This window comes from Papio anubis, chromosome 2, assembly GCF_008728515.1.
Source record: "Papio anubis isolate 15944 chromosome 2, Panubis1.0, whole genome shotgun sequence".
NCBI classification, from domain to species: domain Eukaryota; kingdom Metazoa; phylum Chordata; class Mammalia; order Primates; family Cercopithecidae; genus Papio; species Papio anubis.
The window spans coordinates 150,404,138-150,426,091 of NC_044977.1; the positions used below are offsets into that span (position 1 = coordinate 150,404,138).

Below are 21,954 nucleotides of genomic sequence, written 5' to 3' on the forward strand. Positions count from 1 at the left end.
TAAATTCCAATTAAGAGAAAAGAAAAAACAGTATCATACATCATTAACAACAGTGAAAACTGACTTGAAAATTACGGGAGATTATAACAATTTTATTATTTAGAGTTTACTTTTAACAAAACATTGCAAACACTGATCATGTTGCTACAACACATACAAAAATTAAGCCAGTTCTTTAAAGAGTTTAAACCCTCTCAGAGGAAGATACAGTACAAAGAACAAAGTAGTATGAGAGGAAGAAACAGAAATGTTCTTATAATAAAGTATTTGCCATCTTGGTACAAAGCATTTCCTTCCTCAATTCAAGTTTTAAGAAGTAGACACAGTTTTGCATAAGACTGACGATTTATTCCAGGATTCTACACAAAAGTTTCAACAAAGGATATATAAAGTTAAAAGTAGTTCACTCTCTTTTGTCAAGTAAGAATTTTCATTTTATATGCCCTAATTCTACTTTATTTCCTTGTACTTATGACGTACCTTGGTCTTTTAGTTCAACATTTGAAATCTTTAAGAAAATTGTAAAGAAATTTTTCTATCAAGATATGTCAACTTTTGTATATCAAGTGAAAAGGAAGGAACAGGAAAACAAACAAAAATTATGCTTAAAATTTTATTCTGGAATTAGATAGTAGTGACGGTTACACAACTCTGTGAATATACTAAGGCCCCCACCACATCATACACTTTTTTAAATTTAAAAAATATTTTAATTCACCCAAGCCATTAGTGCTGGAAAAAATAAAAAAAGATGTATTTTGAAATAATTTCAAACAGAGAAAAGTTGCAAGAAATGTACACCAAAAATTTCCGTATTTTCTACTCATATTCCCCTACTGTTAACTTTTATAATGTTTCTCTCCCTCTAACATATATAATGATTCTTTTTCTGAACCACTGAAAAGCAAATATAATGTATACCTCAAAAGGGTTAATTTAATGGTATGTGAATTACATCTCAACAAAACTGTTATTTTTAGACTGTAACCACATTACAGTTTTTGATAAGCTTCTCATTCATGTCTTGGAATTAAAACTATAAGGACAACTGATAGATCTAATTTTAAAGAAAATACTAAAGTACACAGCTATATTTTATTAAAGAGTGGTAACTGTATTAAAAAAATACAATCGAAGGAGGCCTATTGTAAATTCATCTTTATATGTCTATTAATACATGAAGTGAAAACACAAAATTTTAAAATAAATTGGTCCTGATAACAAATACATATCTTCCCAACTTTCTTTTGAATACTTGGGATAAAATGTAATCTGAAGATCAAAATCTTTATGTGAATATATAGCATTTATAGTTCATTCAAATCACATAGAAAATGACACTAGGGAAATAATGTATTTTAGTTCTCTTTTGGCTAAATTTAAGATAAAAATGGTGGGAAAACAGAAATTCTTATAGTATTAAATACACAGATTAAAAGCCAAATATAAAATTCAGGCACTAATTAGAATACTCAAATATTCCTTAAACTGCAGGAAGAATTTAGGTTAAGAGACAAAATCATACAAATCTCTGGATATGTTTTATCTATGAATTGTATCAAATTCCTGGCAAATCCATATACTACCAGGAATGGCTTAGGATATAAAATTATGATAAAGTATTCAACATTGCACACCACAAATGATTACCACAATTTTATCAAGTAGTCCTAATTACCACTGATTCCACACCAGATGTAAATAAAATGTTAAGGCAATGCATAACAGTTTGATACTGAAAAATACATATGTACATACAGAAATACATCTATACATCCTATAGCTGAAGCTCTTACCTTTTGAGAACCATTCCCCTCCCTGTAAGAATTTTTGTAACTATGTATCTTTTATGTCCTCTCCCCAGAAAAAGGCACAGATAATATCTGGCACATAATTCTAAGAGAGTTTACTTACCATCCAGAAACAAATCAGTAGACTTCTGGTGAAATTTCTACTTTACAATTTCCATAACTTTTAGTTTTGCACACAACTTATGAATATGTATATAGATGTACATATGTACATACATATAATACATGCAAACATCACTAAAACAAGTCCCAAACTCAAAAAGAGGGTTTTTTACAAAGTTTATTTAGGAGTTTACTGGTTTGACAAATTCATTCCCTCATTCAACAATCACAATGGCACTGTGTTATTTGATTTCCAGGCTTCCCTAACCACACTTTATTTAACTAACAATGCTGCTAAAAACTAGAGTAGAAATTTACCTGTCCTATTTATGACTCACTACTCTCAGATCACTGTAAATACTTCTCGTCTGTCACAGATGCCTTCCCAAAAGAGAATCCTCTCTTAGTCACACAGGTAATATATTCTAAAGCAAGCTGCCTCCTCCTCCTATTCCGCATCTTGAGTATCATGACATTCACTGTCACTGAAGATCTGAATGTTTCTTGTCCTACGAGAGGGAAATCCTTCTCTGACTAGCTGCATAAATAAGCCATTTATGAGTTCAGAATACTCTGTAATTTTATTGCCAGCTCTTATTCTTAAGCTCCTTTTTAAGATGTCAGTTTCCAATATGTAAAGATCTAGTTGCATGAGGCTAGTTGGCCTGAAGAAGCAGGGAAGAAAGAGTACGTGATCCCGCAAAGTCAGAGAAAATCACATATAAGAATGGCACAGGAAAATAAGAAAAATATTTGAAGTCATTAGGTAGCAGGATACCTACAACATGTCCAGCACTTTATTAGGCAATATAACATATAAAAAGAAATATATATCATCAGCCCAAGGGAATAAAACAGGGAAGGGGGAGAGGGAAAGAGAGACAAAGAATGAAGGAGGAAAAAAGGTGGGAGGATAAATGAGAAGGAAGTACGAGAGAGGGAAAAGAAAGGGATGGGGAAGGAAGGAACAAGTTTCTGAAACACAAATAGAATTTAAAAAAACGCCTAATGATTCTGATTTGTTGTTTTATCATTAAACTGGCAGGCATTAACAGTAAAAGGTAGACAGCCCGATACAAAGGAAAGAGCACTGAACTGAAAGAAAAGCCAGCATTTACTGAATCTCTACCAGGTAGGAGATATTCTTACAAATTTTCTTGTTTAATTTTACTAACAATCTTGGAGGTAGAGGGTATAATCACCATCTTACAGATGAGGAAAGCTGAACAATATTTTTAAACTTGCCGTTAACAGGTGCTGAAGTCAGATTTTGAAACCAAAGTATGCCTGTTTGTGTTCCTTCCAACACAAACACTAATTCCATAACCTAGTGTCAATTCTGTTGCTTATCAGCTGTGCAATCTTGGGTGAATTACTCAAACTCTACATCTGATGTGGCTCCTCTGCATTAGAATGACTCTTAACGATCTTAAAAATCTTTTTTGTGCCTCTAATAGTCCCAAAGATGTATGTTTAATGTTTACTATTTTCTTTTATTTATGTTTTTTAAATTTATTGGTTTTTTTTGAGACAGGGTCTTGCTTTGCTGTCCAGGATGGAGTGTAGTGGCATAATTACAGCTCACTGTAGCCTCAACCTCCTGGGCTCAGGTGATCCTCCCACTTCAGCCTCCCAAGTAGCTGGAAGTAATTTTTATAGTTGGTCCCAGATGGCTAATATTTATGGTTTTTGTAGAGATAGGTTTTTACCATGTTGCCCAAGCTGGTCTTGAACTTTTGAGCTTAAGCAGTCCAACGGCCTTGGCCTCCCAAAGTGCTGGGATTATAGACATGAGTCACTGTGGCCAGCTGTTGATTACTATTTTAAACAAAGTTAATCCATTATTTCACCAGCTATGAAATTACCAACTTCAAAAAAAATCAAACACGGCTGGATGCAGTGGTGCATACCTGTAGTTCCAAGTACCTGGGAGGCTGAGACAGGAGGATTGCTTGAGCCCAGGAGTTCAAGTCTAGCCTGGGCAACACAGTGAGACTCCCGTCTCTTAACAAAAAAAAAAAAAAAAAAAAAAAAAAACAAGAAACAAACGTCCCAACAAATCATTTAAAGTTAGTACTTCATTTCCTCACTGTCCTGACAAACTCATGGACAGAAAGCGCTTAAAACCAAACATATAGTATACACCAGATGCTGTATTAGTTCCTTAAAATCAGACAAAGAAAGGAAACACGAAAGGAAATGAAGGAACTGTGGGCACAGAAACCACCTTTGTTGATTATTAAGTAAAAAAAGCATTTTTAGCTTTCTAATATCATTTTTCAGTAGCATTTTCTTGCTATCAGCAAATACTGTGTTACCCTTGGGACCCATTTTTAGATACAATATATTCTTAGAAATTTCAGCCTGATACAATTCACCAATTGGCAAAATCCTGATAGTCCTGTTCCTACTTGGGCACTAGTGGAAATGGCTAAAAGAGGAGATAAAAACAGTGACAGGCCGGGCACGGTGGCTCACGCCTGTAATCCCAGCACTTTGGGAGGCTGAGGTGGGCTGACTGCCTGAGCTCAGGAGTTCAAGACCAGCCTGGGCAACACAGTGAAACCCCATCTCTACTAAAATACAAAAAATTAGCTGAGTGTGGCGGTGTGCACCTGTAGTCCCAGCTACTAGGGAGGCTGAGGCAAGAGAATTGCTTGAACCCAGGAGACGGAGGTTGCAGTAAGATGTGATCATGCCACACCATTGCACTCCAGCCTGGGCGACAGAGCAAGACTCCATCTCAAACAAACAAACAAACAAACAAAAACAGTGACAAATGTTATTGCCTATATAAAAATGAAACAGGACCAGAGGACTGAACAAATTCTGGCAGATAGTCAACAGCAGCATTTAGAGACAACGGCAGCACTTCAAAGACTTAGAGTAGGAGGTTTCGATAGATACATTTTGGTCTTTGTGGTAGACTGGTATATTAATGGCCTCCATAACTCCTGGTATCTACACCATTGTGTGGTCCCCTATAGCAATGACCCTAATACAATCACAATGGCACTGTGTTATTTGCTTTCCAGACTTCCCTAACCACACTGTATTTAACCTCAGCTCACTGCAACCTCTGCCTCCCGGGTTCAAGTGATTCTTCTGCCTCAGCTTCCCAACTAGCTGGGACTACAGGTGCGTGTCGCCATGCCAGGCTAATTTTTGTATTTTTAGTAGAGATGGGGTTTCACCACATTGGCCAGGCTGGTCTCAAACTCCTGACCTCGTGATCTGCCCACCTCGGCCTTCCAAAGTGTTGGGATTACAGGCATGAGCCACAGCACCTGGCCAAATAATTCTTAATTTTTTAAGCTGTAGGAGATTTGACCATGTTTCAAATAAAAAAGAAAATGGAGATGAAATTTAGGACACTAAAAAGAAAGAGAATAATAAATGTAACTTAGACCTCTGCCTATGATTAAAATACAAAGACAGTGGTGCAAAGATCAGGAATGTGACACGTATGTGGCTAGTTAGCTTTGTTCTAGCTCATGCCCACAGATCACACTCCAGTCTGATAATTATTTAAGAATTGTATTTATTGGCCAGGTGCAGTGGCTCGTGCCTGTAATCCCAGCACTTTGGGAGGCCAAGGCTGGCGGATCACAACGTCAGGAGATTGAGACCATCCTGGCTAACATGGTGAAACCCGGTCTCTATTAAAAACACAAAAAAAACTAGCCAGGCGTGGTGGCGGGTTCCTGTAGTCCCAGCTACTCGGGAGGCTGAGGCAGGAGAATGGCATGAACTCAGGAGGCGGAGCTTGCAGTGAGCTGAGATCGTGCCACTGCACTCCAGCCTGGGTGACAGAGCGAGACTACGTCTCAAAAAAAAAAAAAAAAAAAAAAGAAATATATTTATCGGTCACTGATATGGTTTGACTCTGTGTCCCCACTCAAATGTCATGTCAAACTGTAACTCCACTGTTGGAGGAGGGGCCTGGCGTAAACTGACTGAATCATGGGGTAGACATCCCCCTGCTGTTCTCATGACAGTAAGTTCTCATGAGATCGGTTATTGTAAAAGTGTGTAGCGCTTCCCAACTCTCCTCTCTCCTGCCAGCCAGGTGAAGATGTGCTTGCTTCCCCTTTGCCTTCCACTCCTATAAGTTTCCTGAGGCCTTTCAGAAGCAGAAGCCATTACAGCCTGAAAAACTGTGAGCCAATTAAACCTATATTCTTTATAAATTACCCAGTCTCAGGTATGTCTTTATGGCAGTGTGAGAATGGATTAATATAGTCACTAATACAGACAGGAAGAAAATGTATAAATAGATTAAAGTGAATTATTACTTCTATTAGAAAAACCCCAAAACCAGATATTCTTTGAAGGATCAAAACTGCAATCTTTCTATAAAAACATTATTTGAACCACTAAACAAATACTTATCCAACATTACTAAATGTAAGGTGCTCTGTAAGAAAGAGTCCCTGCCCAGCCAGGCGCGGTGGCTCATGCCTGTAATCCTGACACTCTGGGATGCTGAGGCAGGTGGATCACCTGAGGCCAGGAGTTTAAGACCAGCCTGGCCAACATGGTGAAACCCCATTTCTACTAAAAATACAAAAATTAGCTAGGCGTGGTGGCACATGCCTGTAATCCCAGCTACTCAGGAGGCTGAGACAGGAGAATCACATGAACCCGGGAAGTAGAGGTTGCAGTGAGCCGAGATCGCACCACTGCAGTCCAGCCTGGGGGAGAGAGCAAGATTCTGTCTCAAAAAAAAAAAAAGAATCCCTGCCCTTTTAAATATCACATTTAACTAGAGAACCTAGATATGAAACAGCCAACTAATGAATAAGCATAATGAGTACCATGGAAAGGGAACAATCAGGTATTATAAAAACATACGATATAGTGACTAGGGGAGCTGCAAAGGCCTCCCTGAGAAAGTGTCATATAAGCTGAACATACAAATTAAAAATGAAATTTCACAAATGAACATGTAGTCTAGAGAAAAAGATTACAGATGTTCAGCATATATTATTCTGCAGTTTTCAACACTATACTTAGAGAACAAATGAATATAAACATTAACATTGTGATTAAAGACAATTATGAATAGTACATACCTATACGAAGATCTCTTTGTAAAACATTCTTATCATAAACATAGAAAGACAAATACTGGAAAGTTCTTGGAATCTCAAAGTAAAATTCTTCACTGAAAAATGGGCTAGAAAGAAAAGGAAAGCTCATTACTTCAAATAATATAAAACAATTAAATAATAATATCACCTTCAATAATAATAATATAAATACTCAAATAATATCACTTTTTTTTTTTTTTTTTTGAGACAGAGTCTTGCTCTGTCACCTGGCTGGAGTCCAGTGGTGTGATTTCAGCTCACTGCAACCTCCAGCCCCAAGGTTCAAGTGATACTCCTGCCTCAGCCTCCTGAGTAACTGGGACTACAGGCGCACGCCACCACGCCCAGCTAATTTTTGTATTTTTAGTAGAGACGGAGTTTCACCATGTTGGCCAGGATGATCTCGATCTCTTGACCTCATGATCCCAAAGTACTCAGCCTCCCAAAGTACTGGGATTACAAGCATGGGCCACTGCTCCTAGCCAAATAATACCACTTTCAATAAGTTAATGAAATGATGGACTAAAATGCCATTGAAAAGAACTTGAAAAGCCCCAAAATAATTATCAATGCTAAATTTCAACTAAGTTCTATATAAACCAAGCTGAACACTGAGGGGATCTAAATTGCCAGTATGAGTTCTGAACAAATAGCTTTTCAGCGGTCCTGTGGATAGAAGATACAGTAACTGCCTAGAGTCATGCTCACCTAAGGTGGACCATTTGAGAGCTGAGGATAGTGTCATTCATACCATCCTTGTCTTAGAAATGTGTAAAGCTGTATTATTTACAATACATAAAACCTTAAACAGCTAATGTTACATGAAAGGTTACTTCAAAATATTTTTTTAAATTAAAATAAGCTATTTTAAAAAAATTAAAATATGCTATTTTAAAATCAACTTTAAAAATATTTTTAAAAAATTAAAACAAGCTATTTTTAAATCAATTTTATTGAGGTATAAGTTACACACAATAAAAATCCAATTTAAAGTATAGAGGTTGATGACTTCTGATAAATTTATACAACTGTGTAGCTTCCACCCCAATCAAAATACAGGACACTGCTATCTCCCCAGAGAGTTCTCTTATGTCCCTCCTTCAGTTACCCCACCATACCTGCCCCAACCTGTGATGTGTTTTCTATCACTATAGATCTATCCTAAAATCTCACATAAATAGAATCATATAGTATATATTCATGTTGAGCTTTGTTCATTCAGCTTAACGTCTGTGAGAATTTTTCAATGTTGTTGTGTATATAGTAGTTCAACTGTTTTAACTGCTGCATAGTATTCCATTGCATTCCAAATCCATTCTCCTAGTGATGTTATTTGAATTGTTTCCAGTTTGACCTATCAAAAGTAGAGCTGCTATGAACATTCTTATAGAAAGCTTTTTCTAGACACATGCTTTTGATTACTGAGAGTGCAACTGCTGAGTTAAAAAGTAGGTGAATGTGTAATTTACAAGAAACCGTCAAACTGCTTTCAAAGTGGTTGTACTGTTTTACACTCCTAACAGCAATGCTCCAGTTGTTCCATATCTTGGTACTCACAGTCCTTAACTTTAGCTATTCTAGTGAATATAACATGATAAATGTATACACCTATGTAATCCCTATCTTTATAAGCAAGATATAAAACATTTTTATCTCCCCAGAAAGTTCCCTTGTGACTCTGTAATCACTCCCACCATATTCTCACAGGCAACCAGCGATATGATTTCTATCACTGCAGATTCTGTTGTAGAATCTATAGTGACAAAAAAGGTTTTAAATTGATCTCCTGATGACTAACAATGTTCAATACGTTTTCATGTGCTCTTGGCCATATCTTTTCTGAAATATCTGTTAAAGTATTCTCCCCATATTTTAAATGGCCATCTGTCTTCTTTCGAGTTATTAGGATTTTTGTTTTTAAATAAATTCTGGATACAAGTCTTTTGTCAGACTACTTTCTCCCAGGTGTGGCTTGCCATTTAATTTTCTTGACAGTGTCTTAAAGAAAAGGAGCCTCTAAGTTTGATAAAATCTAATTTACCAATTTTCATCTTTTATAATTAGTAGTGCTTCTTGCATTCAAAGTAAGGAAACTTTGCCCATTCTCATGTTGCAAAGCTTATTTTTATAAGTTCATTTTAAGAAGGTCATTTTGATATATTTATTCCTCTATGATTCTTCTATGAAGATGTGAATCTCTGAAATGATAGTTTCTTTTGTCAAGTGCACCTCTTTCCTGAGAAAGTTTAAAGAACACAAAGATTCTCTAGAAATATCACTATGAAATGCAGTCTCTTTACGATGTCATAACTAAATGAGAAGCTGAAACATAAAGTAAAACACTCCTACAGAAGTCATATCTGATCTTGTCTAGAAAACAGTTGGTTCAGTCTTTTAGTTGTTAAAATGCCTGGTGAACTTTTGTCACTGTATTTTTCCCTTCAAATGTAACCAAAATAAACTTTTAAAAGGTGGTCTCACAAAGTAACTAGAGCCTTCTAATTAATTTCAACATAGAAATCAATGCAAAAAGAACTTCTAGTCAAACACATGATATGAAAGACAAGTGTAGGTATTTATCTCTTTGCATTATTTTATAAACAATTATAAATGCAGAATTTCCTTTATATATTACATCCACATTCAAATATTATGTTTAAAGTACATTCTAAAGCCAAATAATAACATGAGAATTAACACTAAAGATTTCAAGTTTACTACTTGAAATGTTTTTGGGCTACTGAAGTGTTTTCAGTTTTATACAATACCTTTTCTAAGAAGAACTCGACATTTAAAATTATAAAAAATGAAAATAAAGACATAAAAGGAATCTTCAAAGGCAAATGTAAAAGAAAGATGTTTTTAAAAAGGCATCAAAAACAGATCCCTAAAATACAACTGACCAAAATATGATTCAGATAAGGCATGGCATTCAATATTTCATCCACCACGTGCTCATTCCAATAATACCCCATACCTTGTTTTTTTCTTTTGTTTTTTTTTTCCTGAGACGGAGTTTCACTCTTGTTGCCCAGGCTAGAGTCCAATGGCATAATCTTGGCTCACCACAACCTCCGCCCCCTGGGTTCAAGCGATTTTACTGCCTCAGCCTCCCAAGTAGCTGGGATTACAGGCATCCAGCACCACACCCAACTAATTTTTGTATTTTTCGTAGAAACAGGATTTCACCATGTTGTGCAGGCTGGTTTCGAACTCCTGACCTCAAGTGATCTGCTCGCCTCTATCTCCCAAAGTGCTAGGATTACAGGTGTGAGCCACCGCACCCGCCTCCTTATTTTGACTTTTGTCTCTGAATAAGATTCTCAGCACAGCTCTGCACCAGAATTATGTTCACATTACTACAGTGCAGACATGGTATATTCCAATTTTATGAATTAGAATTTAATATGATACTCTCAAAGGGCAATTACACTTTCAAAGATTAGACATCTATCTGAGAATTCATTCCCCGATAATGCACTAATAAATTAAGCAACCTGTATGAACTTTAAGTAACTTATTCTTTAGATAAATAAAATAAACATGTACTTTGAGGAAAGTTCAAACGAATAGGCAATATCTAGCCTGTCACATGAAAAAAACTTTTCTTCAGAAAACAAAGACAAAATTAGGAACAATTAAGAGGAAGACAACATTTTGAGACGATGAAAAGCCACATGAAAGCAAGCACTGTTTCTATCTTGTCTTCCTGATTATTATAATCTGGAAAAGGCATAATATTGACCAATCTATATAGTAAAAATCATAATTTACCAATTTTTCTACCAACCTTAAAGATTTTTCCACAACTTGGGTACGATAAACTTCTTCCTGGTCCAAATTAATGGTACAGAAACAATCTCTCATTTTGTGGGGTCCAAGATATGGCAATAAATTTTTTGCTTCACCTGTTGGCACAAAATTTGAAATTGTTATTAAATATCATGAACTGCTTCATACTAAGCCTTATATAGGATGACTTCAGTCTGAAACAACATATTAATGTGGCACAGAAAAAAAAACACTAGTGATTAGAGAAAGATCAAGTTGGTCTAAAGGAGACTGGTAAGAGTGAAGGGAGGGGCTGTGTATAAAGTGACTTGAGATTCCTTTTTATATTATGTAATTGCACCCCCACTCCTATGAAAGGGCAATCCCTCTACTTGTGCTCTCTATCCCATCCCACCAGTGCTACCTCAAGGACTTTACTCCACAATTAATCTTTCTTTCCTGAATCACCATTAATTTTCCTCTCTAGTGGATCATTCCCACCAGCATATAAACAATGATGGGAATTTCTCAACTTAAAAAAAAGCACACAAAAAGAAAAGAAAAAAAAACTTCTTAAAAGCATCATCTCTAGTCATTGTCTCTTCATTCTTACCTTCCAGTTATTCTTCAACCCTCTCCAATCAACTTCTGAACCCACCATGACACTAAAACTAATCTAGCTGAGGACACTAATGCCTTCCACATTGCCAAATCAATGGTCACTTCCCTGTTTTCATCATATCCGGCCACGCAGCATGATTTAACACAAATGAACATTAATATCCCTCCTTAAAATGCTCTCTTCTCTTGGCTTCCACAACACAGTATTTCTGATTTTTCTCCTACATCACTGGCTCTCTGCTGACTTCTCCCCCTACCTACCTCTAAACATGCAATGCCTCAATTCCAGACCACCTTCTCTTCCTTCTCTTTGCCAACTCTGTAGTATATGGTGGTAATGCTGACGCCTCCCAGATCTGCAACACCAGGTCTAACCTCTCCTCAACAAACACTAGATGTGACCATTCAAGTGTCTCCTTGGATATCCAGTAGGCATTTCAAATTTAACAAGTCCCAGAAAAACCATCAGATTTCCTTCCCTAAAACATGCCCTTTCCCCAGTTTACCATTTTCCTCTCTTACGCTCACCATCCTCCTACTACTTCCCCAAACTCCCATACCCAGTCCCTTAGCAAATCCAGCAGACCTCCGAAATAAATCCCAAATCCAACCAGTTCTCTTTGCCTTGACTAGAATCACCAAGCCCAAGCCACCATAATCTTTTATTTGGGCAAACATGAGAGTTGCCTAACTAGTGCCCCTGCTTCCACTTTTGGCCCTCCTACAGTCCATTCTCCATCAAGCAGTGTGATACTTGAAACATATTCTTTAGGTTACTCATTCACTCCCCTCCTCCAATACCACACCATTTCACTTAGAATAAAATTATCATTCTATACCCCAGTCTACAAAGCCCTACTCAACGGTCTCTCTGATCTCTTCTCCTTCCCTTCCCCCAACCCTGGTCAGTGTTTACTTTTTTTTTCATTCATCAACTATGCCACATCATGTTCAAGTTTAGGGCTTTTGTCTGGAATACCACACTCTTAGAGATCTTCAATGGCTAGTGCCTTATCATTCAGTCTCAGCTCAAATATTACTAACTCAGAGAAATCTTCCTTGACTATTCTATCCAAAGCACATACTTCTGCTACCATATTCTATTTCTCCATTTTGTTTCTTTGATAGCACTGATAATTATCTAAATTTCTGTTCATTTTTACTTCAGTGTTTATTGTTTGGTTCCCTCATTCTTGAGGCCCGAGAACTTGTTGATCTTCAAGATCTTAAACAGTGACTGTCATACAGTAGACAGCTGAGAAATATTTGTTGAAGGAATATTAAATAACCCAAAAAGTCTAGTTTTGAAGTTTTGAAGTTCTTTGATACTCTAGCTCAAAGGACATACACAAGTATGGGCGCTGAAATCAGTACACCAGTTCCCTTATGCATCAGTTAGCATAAGGGAAACAGCATTACCCCAAGAACCATAAAACCAATATTCCTGTCTTACTCTGCTACTAAGTGGCTGTATGACTTCAGACACATCACTCAATCACAGCTTTCCTGATGAAGGTCTGGACTAGATAAACTCAAGCATCTTTCTGCTTATCAACTTTAAAGGCCATTCAAACCAATATATTTTTGAGAAGTCTATTAGAAACCTAAGCCGCACCTATAAAAAAACTCAGTAAACAAATTATTTATAAAATTAAAATAAGAAAACCAATGAAATAGTACCAGTAAGATACCTATTAAATCTGTCACTGAAAGATTTTTTTAAAAAATAAAGTTACCACTGAACAGAATAAACAAATTTATGTCCATCTCAAGTCAGAATCGAGGAATCTAACCTTTTAAATGATTAATTTAATTAATTGCCTAAAATGGGTTAGTCCTTACAAATAAGCCAGGTCCCTAAGAAAAATAATCTATGTCTCAACCTGTATTCATCTGTTTTCCTCTTCCTCCAAAGACTAATTATTCCTCTTCTCATCCAAAGCTCATCCATTTACTGTGCTCTCTTTACCCCATTCCCTCTTACTCCCTCCAGGACACTATCTAGAAATTCTATTTTCATTACTCACAACCTTCTTGTCCTTCAACCTCTCCTTTTTCTTTGACATCTCCCTTCTGCATAATTTAGACTTTTTTTTTTAAAACAAAAGTCCAACTAGCTCACGATATAGTACCTAAAATATAAAAAATCTGGAATTAGATCATAATAATTCTCTATTTAATAAATATGCTCCATAATAAATATGCTCCATATATAATTGGGAGATTTTAAAACACTAAATAACTGTCCCTGAACATATTTCTGTTTCATTCACATAAGGTCAGTTTTGAGAAAACAATATTAAATAAATCTAAATCTACACATATTCTACTTCCCTCTCCCTTTTAAGAGAGAGACAATGAGGTTATTTTGTCTGAAGAATCCAATGAACCTGACATTATCAGATATTTATCTAGAATAAATAAAAACGTAGGCTCTGTGTAATATGAAAAAATGTACCAAGCATCACTTCCTATAAAAGCAGTTATCATAATCTGTACTTCTTAAATATCTACCACTGACTGAAATTCAAATAAACTTTGTTGAAAGTTAATTCATCTAATCAATGCCCGGCTCAACAATCAATTGTACAAATATGTTAAGTTGGCTACTGTAACTCCAAACTATAGTAGTGATTAATAGGCATTTTATAAACAACATAATCAAAAAAGAAGTCATGGTTACAGATATAATAAGAGTAATGTTGTACCTATTATATCTCTAAGCATAAAGAGAATATGTTAAGAGCCACACTTTACATCAAGCTACACAAAAAGACAAAAGTGAAGAACTTTGGAAGATTGTGTGTGGTATTTGTTCAGGGTCTCATGAACTCCGGCCAATTGTGGTACATAAATGAGCATGTGCCTTGAACCAAAAAAAAAAAAAAAAAAATCTATTGCCAAATTTCTTGAAAACTTGTTCTATAATCTCTGCTTTCAAGTGTTCCCTTCAACTCACAGCCTAAACCTGCAACTTGCCTTCTTATCCTACTTCTCCACTTCTTGTTTAGAATCTTGAGTAACACTAACAGGCTGGGTACAGTGGTCATGCCTGTAATCCCAACACTTTGGGAGGCCAAGGTGGGCAAACCGCTTGAGCACAGGATTTCAAAACCAGCCTTGGCAACATGGTGAGACCCCATCTCTACTGAAAATACAAAAAATTAGCCAGGCGTGGTGGTGCATGCCTGTGGTCCCAGCTACTTGAGAGGCTGAGGTGTGAGGATGGCTTGAGCCCAAGGGATGGGAGTGGCAGTGAGCCGAGACTGTGCCACTGCACTCCAGCCTGGGACAAACGAGCAAGACCCTGTCTCAATAGTAAACAAACAAAAAAACAAACACTAATATTAAATGCCCAAATCATATCACTGCTTTTCAGTCCCACCTTATTTGACCACTCTTCATTATTTGACAACACTAACCTTTCCTCAGCTCAGGTAACCTCTTACGAGGGTTTTTCTTATACTCCCTCTTTTGGGCTTTTTATCCACTAACCACATCTTAAATATGAGAAAACTTTTGGTATCCACAGACCACTTAATTCATTATAGAGGTGAAGGACAAATTCTAGTTGTTTTTTAAATGTTGTCATTATAAAACAATAAAAATACACAAAGAAACAAATGAGTTTCTCAACACTGTTTGATGGTATTATTTACAAACTTTCTCAACTTATCTATAGCCTGTTTAATAACAGCCAACTTTAAAGAGAATCAGGTTCTAAACCTGCAGTAAATATGGTAGATTACTGATCAACATCCATTTCAACCTCCTTCAGTGTATGTCTTCCTGTACTGCAGAGAAGAGAAAGTTAAAAAATACATTTCCCAGCCTCTCCTGTGGCTAGAGTTATAAATGTGATTTAAGTTCCACCAATCAGATGCACTCACTAGAAATTTTAAGGACAGAAGAGAAGGGAGGATGAGTTTGGGTTGCTTCTACTAGCAAACAATGTCATGGAGAAGTTCATGTTCTGCAGTAGTATTTGTAGAAGTCCTAGTATTCAATCACAGGTTTCATGAATATTTAAAAAGGCACAAGACATCCATTCTGCAATACAGGTTGTGGTAGGCAGGATTTGGCTCTAGGGCCAGAAACAACAACGGCTTACTGATGAAGGTGGCAGCTTGCTAATGGCTATTTCCTAATAGTAGTAGACTTCTGATCATGGCAGAGGTCACAAGGTTCTAAGACAGGCATCTAAAAGTTACAGTTTCACAATTCTGCAAAAGCCTTTCTGATCCTAAAAGAAGCAATAACTCTCTTGGTGGTCCAGATGCAACGTGGTTTTTTTCTAGATCTGGAGTCTGTTTCTTCAGTCTTGCCAACAATTTTACAAGCCACTTAAAATTTTTTATTAAATCTCTTTCTGTTTAAACTAACTAGAGTTGATGCTCTAACCTAATCTCAATTCTTTTCTAACCTTTGTTTCCAACAAATTAGAAAATCCCAACTTGAGTTACTGGTCATCATGGTTGGGTAAATCCACCAGCTACACGTAGCTATCTGGATCAAACATGGACCAGAAATTACAAAGCAATTTTTCACTGAAAATTATTTTCATTGTTCTATCAGATAGTGAGTTGAATAGCAGCACACTTAAAAAGGGAATCCTTTAACTTGGGAAATGGATCTTAACTCTATATATAGTATCTACCATCACAAAATATTTCTTCATCTTCTGTAGCATTTGGATAAAATTTTAAAACTATATTCAATAATGCAGTATCACATTTTCATGAATTTGGAGTGCCAAATTCTTTTCTTTTTTTTTTTCTTTTTGAGACAGGGTCTTGCTCTGTTGCCCAGGCTGGAGCGCAGTGGCACAATCATGGCTCACTGCAGCCTTGCCTTCCTGGACTCATGTGATTCTGTCACCTCAGCCTCCCGAGTAGCTGGGACTACAGACGCACACCACTAAGACCGACTGATTTGCTTTGTATTTTATGGAAAGACAGGGTTTTGCCATGTTGCCCAGGCTGCTCTTGAAGTCCTGGGTTCAAGAGATCTGCCTGCCTTGGCCTCCCAAAGTGCTGGGATTATAGGCATGAGCTACCATGCCCGGCTGGGAGTGCCAAATCCAAATTCTTAACATTCAAATCATGTGCACCATTCTGGGTGTCTCTATTTTATCCTTAAATTCATAAATCATAGTTTGACCCTAAATTAGTAAGAATAAAGTATTCAAGAAATTCAATGTATTGCTAAGATATGACACAAGAAAGCCAGTTGAAATAATAAAAATGGTTTTTACTTGCATTTGAATAAAAGGAAGAAATGTTTTTATAGTTCATACCTCATTTCAAAAATTCTGTGCATGTGGAGTACTGCAATATGCAAAAGCAGACATTTGTCCCTCACAGGCAGATACACTGTTCCTACAGCAAACAGTATAGATTTGATTGTATGTACAACTGTCACTATTTCCTTCAACAATAAATCAAGATCAGAAGATATATCAATGACAACCAACTGTTCCTCTATGAAGAAAGGAGGTTGACATTCAAATACAATTTATTTTATTCTGTAACATCTTTTCTTGTTGAATTCATAACTGGTACTCCTTAAGCACTTTTCGAGTGTACATTATGACTTACAACATAACTGTTAACTAATTTTTTAAAGTCTTCTTTCCCAAAGGGTGGATTTTCAAAGACAAACAGAATAATCCTCCACTGGGCATTTCTTCTCTTTCACAAATGTTCTGCAAGTATGCCAAGAACATCTTCCCACTATACATCAATGATTTTGTCTAAACATAAAATGAAATATCCTCTTGCCCACAAGTGATAGTAACTGTTTTTCTACATCATACATATTTTCCTACAATATCATACATATCTTAAAATGCTGTGTTTAGCTTTGATACTCAACCTTCCCATTGTTGCTAGAGTTACCTTTTTAATACGTACACACACACACACACACATAAATAAATAAAACATCCCTTGCTCAGAAGTCTTCAATGGCTCACGCTATCTCCCACTGCCTGCTCCGCAGGATAAAATCTAACATTCCTTAGTCTGGCACAAAAACCCTCCATCCCTCCATGATCAGGTGCTATCTACTACATGTTCAGCCTCATCTAGTTCATCTTTACCCCCACAAATTATGCTGTAGCAGTACTATACTTTTAGTTCCTTGAACACACTGTTCTCTCATGACTCTGTGTATCTGCAATGCTATTTTCTTTGTATGAAATGCCCTACCTGTTTTTCTCTCCAAAGAGCTCTGCTTAAGGGCATCTTTGTAAAGTCTTCCTCAATTCCTAGGTAGTCATGTCACTCTTTCCCATGTGTTTCTACTCTATCTTGTATTTTTACTACAGTGATCATACTGTTTTGTACTTGTTGCATTTCATTCAACAAATATTTACTAAGTGCCTAAACACATGAGGCACTGTTTTAAGTGCTGGGGATATAACAGTGAATAAAAACAGGTCTCTGCCCATACAAAACTGTTGTACAATATATACAGGAACGACAAATACCACAAACTCTTAAATAAGCACATAGTATTTATTGCCATGGAAGAAATAAATATTTATTGCTATTCCAGAAAACAAAGCAAGTTAAGAGAGTTAGGGAATGGCAGGCCCAGAGGGTAGAGACAGGGAGGAGGTCAATGTTATTTTATATAGTGAAGCAGGGAAGGCCTTTCAATTAAAATATTTAAGCTGATACCTGAAGGAAGTCATTGAGGGTATAAGTCATATACCTGGGGAAGCTAGGGGAAGGAGATGGACACGCAGAATAAAATGTGCAAAGTCCCAGAGACAGGATAGTTTGGTACACTGGAGCAGTAGCAAGGAGGGCAGTATGGCTATAAAGCAATAAGCAAAGTGGGGAGAGGGAGGAGATAGTAAGAGACGGAATAAGGGTATGGGAGGAGGCAGGTTAAATGAGGTCTTACAGGCACTGGAAAGTCTTAGGCTTTTTTTGTGTGTGAGACGGTAAGGTTTTGAAGGATTTTGAGCATAAAAATGGCAACATTTTTTGTTTTAGAACCAATGCAGAGGGGAAAGATAGAAACAGGTGACTAGATAGGAGGCTACTGCAGTAATCTCGATTAGCGAAAACTTGCAGGTCAGGGGAGGGGCAGAGCAGACACGGGTCTAGAGAGGATGGGTCATTTGGGCATGTATTTTGAAGATGGAGCCAACAGGATTTACTGTAAGGTGTGAGAAATAGAGGAGTCAAGAATGACTTCTAAGAATTTTAGTCAATAGCCGGGCGAGGTGGCGGGCGCCTGTAGTCCCAGCTACTCGGGAGGCTGAGGCCGGAGAATGGCGTGAACCCGGGAGGCGGAGCTTGCAGTGAGCTGAGATCCGGCCACTGCACTCCAGCCTGGGCTACAGAGCGAGACTCCGTCTCAAAAAAAAAAAAAAAAAAAGAATTTTAGTCTGAGCAGCTGGATGAATAGAGATGCTATTTCTAGAGACAGAGCCTCTTATTGGGGACCGAATTCAAGAGACTGTATTGAATATTAAATCTGAAATGCCTTATACAACCAAGTGCAGGCAAACTGTCCAAGGACAAATTTTATCTCTAAAATTTGAGAATCATCAGTAAGTACATAAAATTTACAAAACCAAGAGACAATACAAAATCACAATTGGAGCAAATATAGAAAAGAAATTTGAAGACTGAGCCTCAGGGCTCTCTAACATTTTGGGTGGTAAAGATGAGACACAACCAAGCAAAGGCAGTTTGGTTGTCTCTTCACTGAACTACAAACTTCTTGAGGAAAGGGACCAATTCTTAGCACCATCCTTAGCATATAATATATAATGAAATAGCTGCTGAACAAGTATCAATGTGTGTATATAACTTTGGCATGGGCAAAAATGAGGTTCCAATACCACATCACAAACCATAAAATTGTACGTAAGCTTCTTTTTTCCATTGCATGTAAGTTGATCTATGTCAACTACTCCAAAGATTTTTTAAAAGTCTCCTTTATACAGTTACCAAAAGCATTTAAAGAATCTTTATAGTATTAATACAGAGACATTTTGAAAATAAATAAACCAGTGCTGAAGTTCACACATTCAAATATTTACTGAGTGTCTACTGAGCTGCTAGGATATGACAGTGAGCAAAACAGACAAAAAGTCTGTGTCCTTATTAGGCTAAGACACATGAAGAGATCAACAATAAATAAGTAAGTAAAAATGTATGGCCTAATACTAATAAGTATGTGCATCACAAGAAATGAGGTAGCTCAAGGAAGGCTTCACTGAGAAAGTAACTCCTGCATAAATACCTGAAAAAAGAAGAGAGACATGTAACTACAGAAAACAGCAGCTTTTAGACATTGTTAAAAAGTAAATAGTTGGCCGGGTGCTGTGGCTCACGTCTGTAATCCCAGCACTTTGGGAGGCCAAGGCAGGCGGATCACAAGGTCAGGAGATCGAGACTATCCTGGCTAACATGGTGAAATCCTGTCTCTACTAAAAATACAAAAAAAATTAGCCGGGCGTGGCGGTGGGCGCCTATAGTTGCAGCTACTCAGGAGGCTGAGGCAGGAGAATGGTGTGAACCCGGGAGGCAGAGGTTACAGTGAGCTGAGATCGCGCCACTGCACTCCAGCCTGGGAGACAGAGCGAGACTCCATCTCAAAAAAAAAAAAAAAAAAAAGTAAATAGTTTAAAGCACAAAGATAAACACCATCAAATCAAAACTGATAAGATTAACAGAAATGGAAAAACAGCCAACTCTCTATGCACAAGATCAATGATTCTATGTAACAGTCATCAGACAGTAAATTCAAATCCTACTATATAAATTTTATCTAGGACAAAAATTCCAATATCAGGCTACTATCAAAGGTAGAGATTCTGGTATATACACTTCTGTTCATGTATGTGAGTATATACATATGTGCCTATGTGGATGTTTGAGGATTATGTGCATGCATTTATACCTGTAGGTTTGCATGTATGTTTCTTTATGTCCTAGGGGAGGACACTACAGGGATAAGACAGAAAAGATGATAAAGATTTATTAAGTAGTTAGATACTCCAAGACAGTGTTAAATATTTTCTCAAATGTTTCATTTGATCGGTACAACAATCCTGTGAGATAAGCATTACTATTCCCTTTCAAAAATTAAGAAAAAAAAATTCAGCTACATAGCTGGTAAGGTTATCTGGCATAAATCAAACTCCAAAGCCTAGAGTCTTTCCATTCAACTCTTAAGGTCTTTCTGAATACGGCAGTGCCAAGAAACTATTCCCATCTGAAAGAGATGTAGTAGGTTCAGGTCTACTTCAAGGTTACCTTAAGTACAAGGGTAGGAGCCAACATGGGTCCCAGTGGGATTAACCCCCTAGAAAAACTGCAAAGGGCCAGGGTCCTGGACAAGATGATCTAACGTTAAGGATTATTTGGGGTGAGAGAAACCCATATCACAGTAATAGCTACCACTTACTGAATAAATTAATACATGTATTACACACAGATTTTTCATTGACTTCATATATATTATTTTACTTAATCTTCACAATAACTATTCTGAATGATATATATTTTCAAAATACAGAAATTGGGGATCGGAGGATAACATTCCAGAAGGAAGGCATAACGTGAACAAGTTCTGGAGGGTGGCAACAAGAAGAGCACCATCAAGGAGGCAGTGAATAGTACAAACTGACTAAAGCATAAAGAGAGATGAAGGGGGAATAAGAGGGAGAAAGATTATAAAGGAAGGCTATTATCAAACAGAGAACCTAAAATGTCAAGCTAAGGTTTAACTTTATTCAGTAGGCAACAAGGGTCACTAAAAGTTTCTGTGTGGTTCATATTTCAGGAAAAGTACTTCAGGAAAAGTACTCTGACAGTTTGAAGAGCTTACATTAAGGTAACAAAGGGAGATTGGAGGAAAGAAAAAATAGAAGAGATACTATAGAGACAGAATGCACAGAATTTGGCATGAACTGACTTGAATGACTCAGGATATAATGTTCTAAGACAGACTGAATATCCCTTATCCGAAATGCTTAGGACCAGAAGTATTTCAGATTTCAAATGTTTTTACATTTTGAAATTTTGCATTATATATAATTACCAGTTGTGCATCCCATATCCGAAAATCTGAAATGCTCCAATGAGTATTTCCTTTGAGAATCGTGTTGGTGCTCAGTTTTGCATCCTGGAGCATTTGGGATTTTGGACTTTGGGATTTGGAATGCTCAACCAGTAACAGAAGTATCAACCTAAACAGAAGAGTAGAACTTCAGATGATTAAAAGATATAAAAATATGCACATTTTGTCATTTGCACTCACAACAACAACAAAAAAAAGAGAAAGAATGAATCTAATGCACACTTAAAAATATGATATAGTCTCTGGAGTTGACTAGTTTAGAGTAAAATTAAAATGCTGTTGTGCCATCTAATTACACATAAATAAAACAACCCTACATAATGGTAATATATCATAAGGTCTGAAATTTTCTTCTAAAGTTTAACTTCAATTTTTGCAACATGATAAAAGGTATGCATAATTATAAAAACATATACAGTACTGGTATACTATAGCAAGTTAAACGAATG

At 36.8% G+C, this 21,954-nt stretch overlaps 1 protein-coding gene across 12 annotated transcripts in view; it reads right to left on the minus strand.

Annotated features, from left to right (window-relative positions):
* Window positions 1-21,954, minus strand: part of RASA2 (RAS p21 protein activator 2) — a 123,391-nt gene that overhangs the window by 87,805 nt on the left and 13,632 nt on the right. For all 12 annotated transcript variants that reach the window (XR_002520525.2, XR_001900068.3, XM_021934803.2 and 9 more), the window contains exons 2-3: window positions 10,797-10,914; window positions 6,989-7,092 (exon numbers count right to left, since the gene is read on the minus strand). Coding sequence is in view for 10 of the 12 variants with exons in the window: in XM_021934803.2 (XP_021790495.1) it covers window positions 6,989-7,092; window positions 10,797-10,914 (222 nt within the window). In the remaining 2 variants the exon portion in view is untranslated. The remainder of the gene's footprint in view (window positions 1-6,988; window positions 7,093-10,796; window positions 10,915-21,954) is intronic.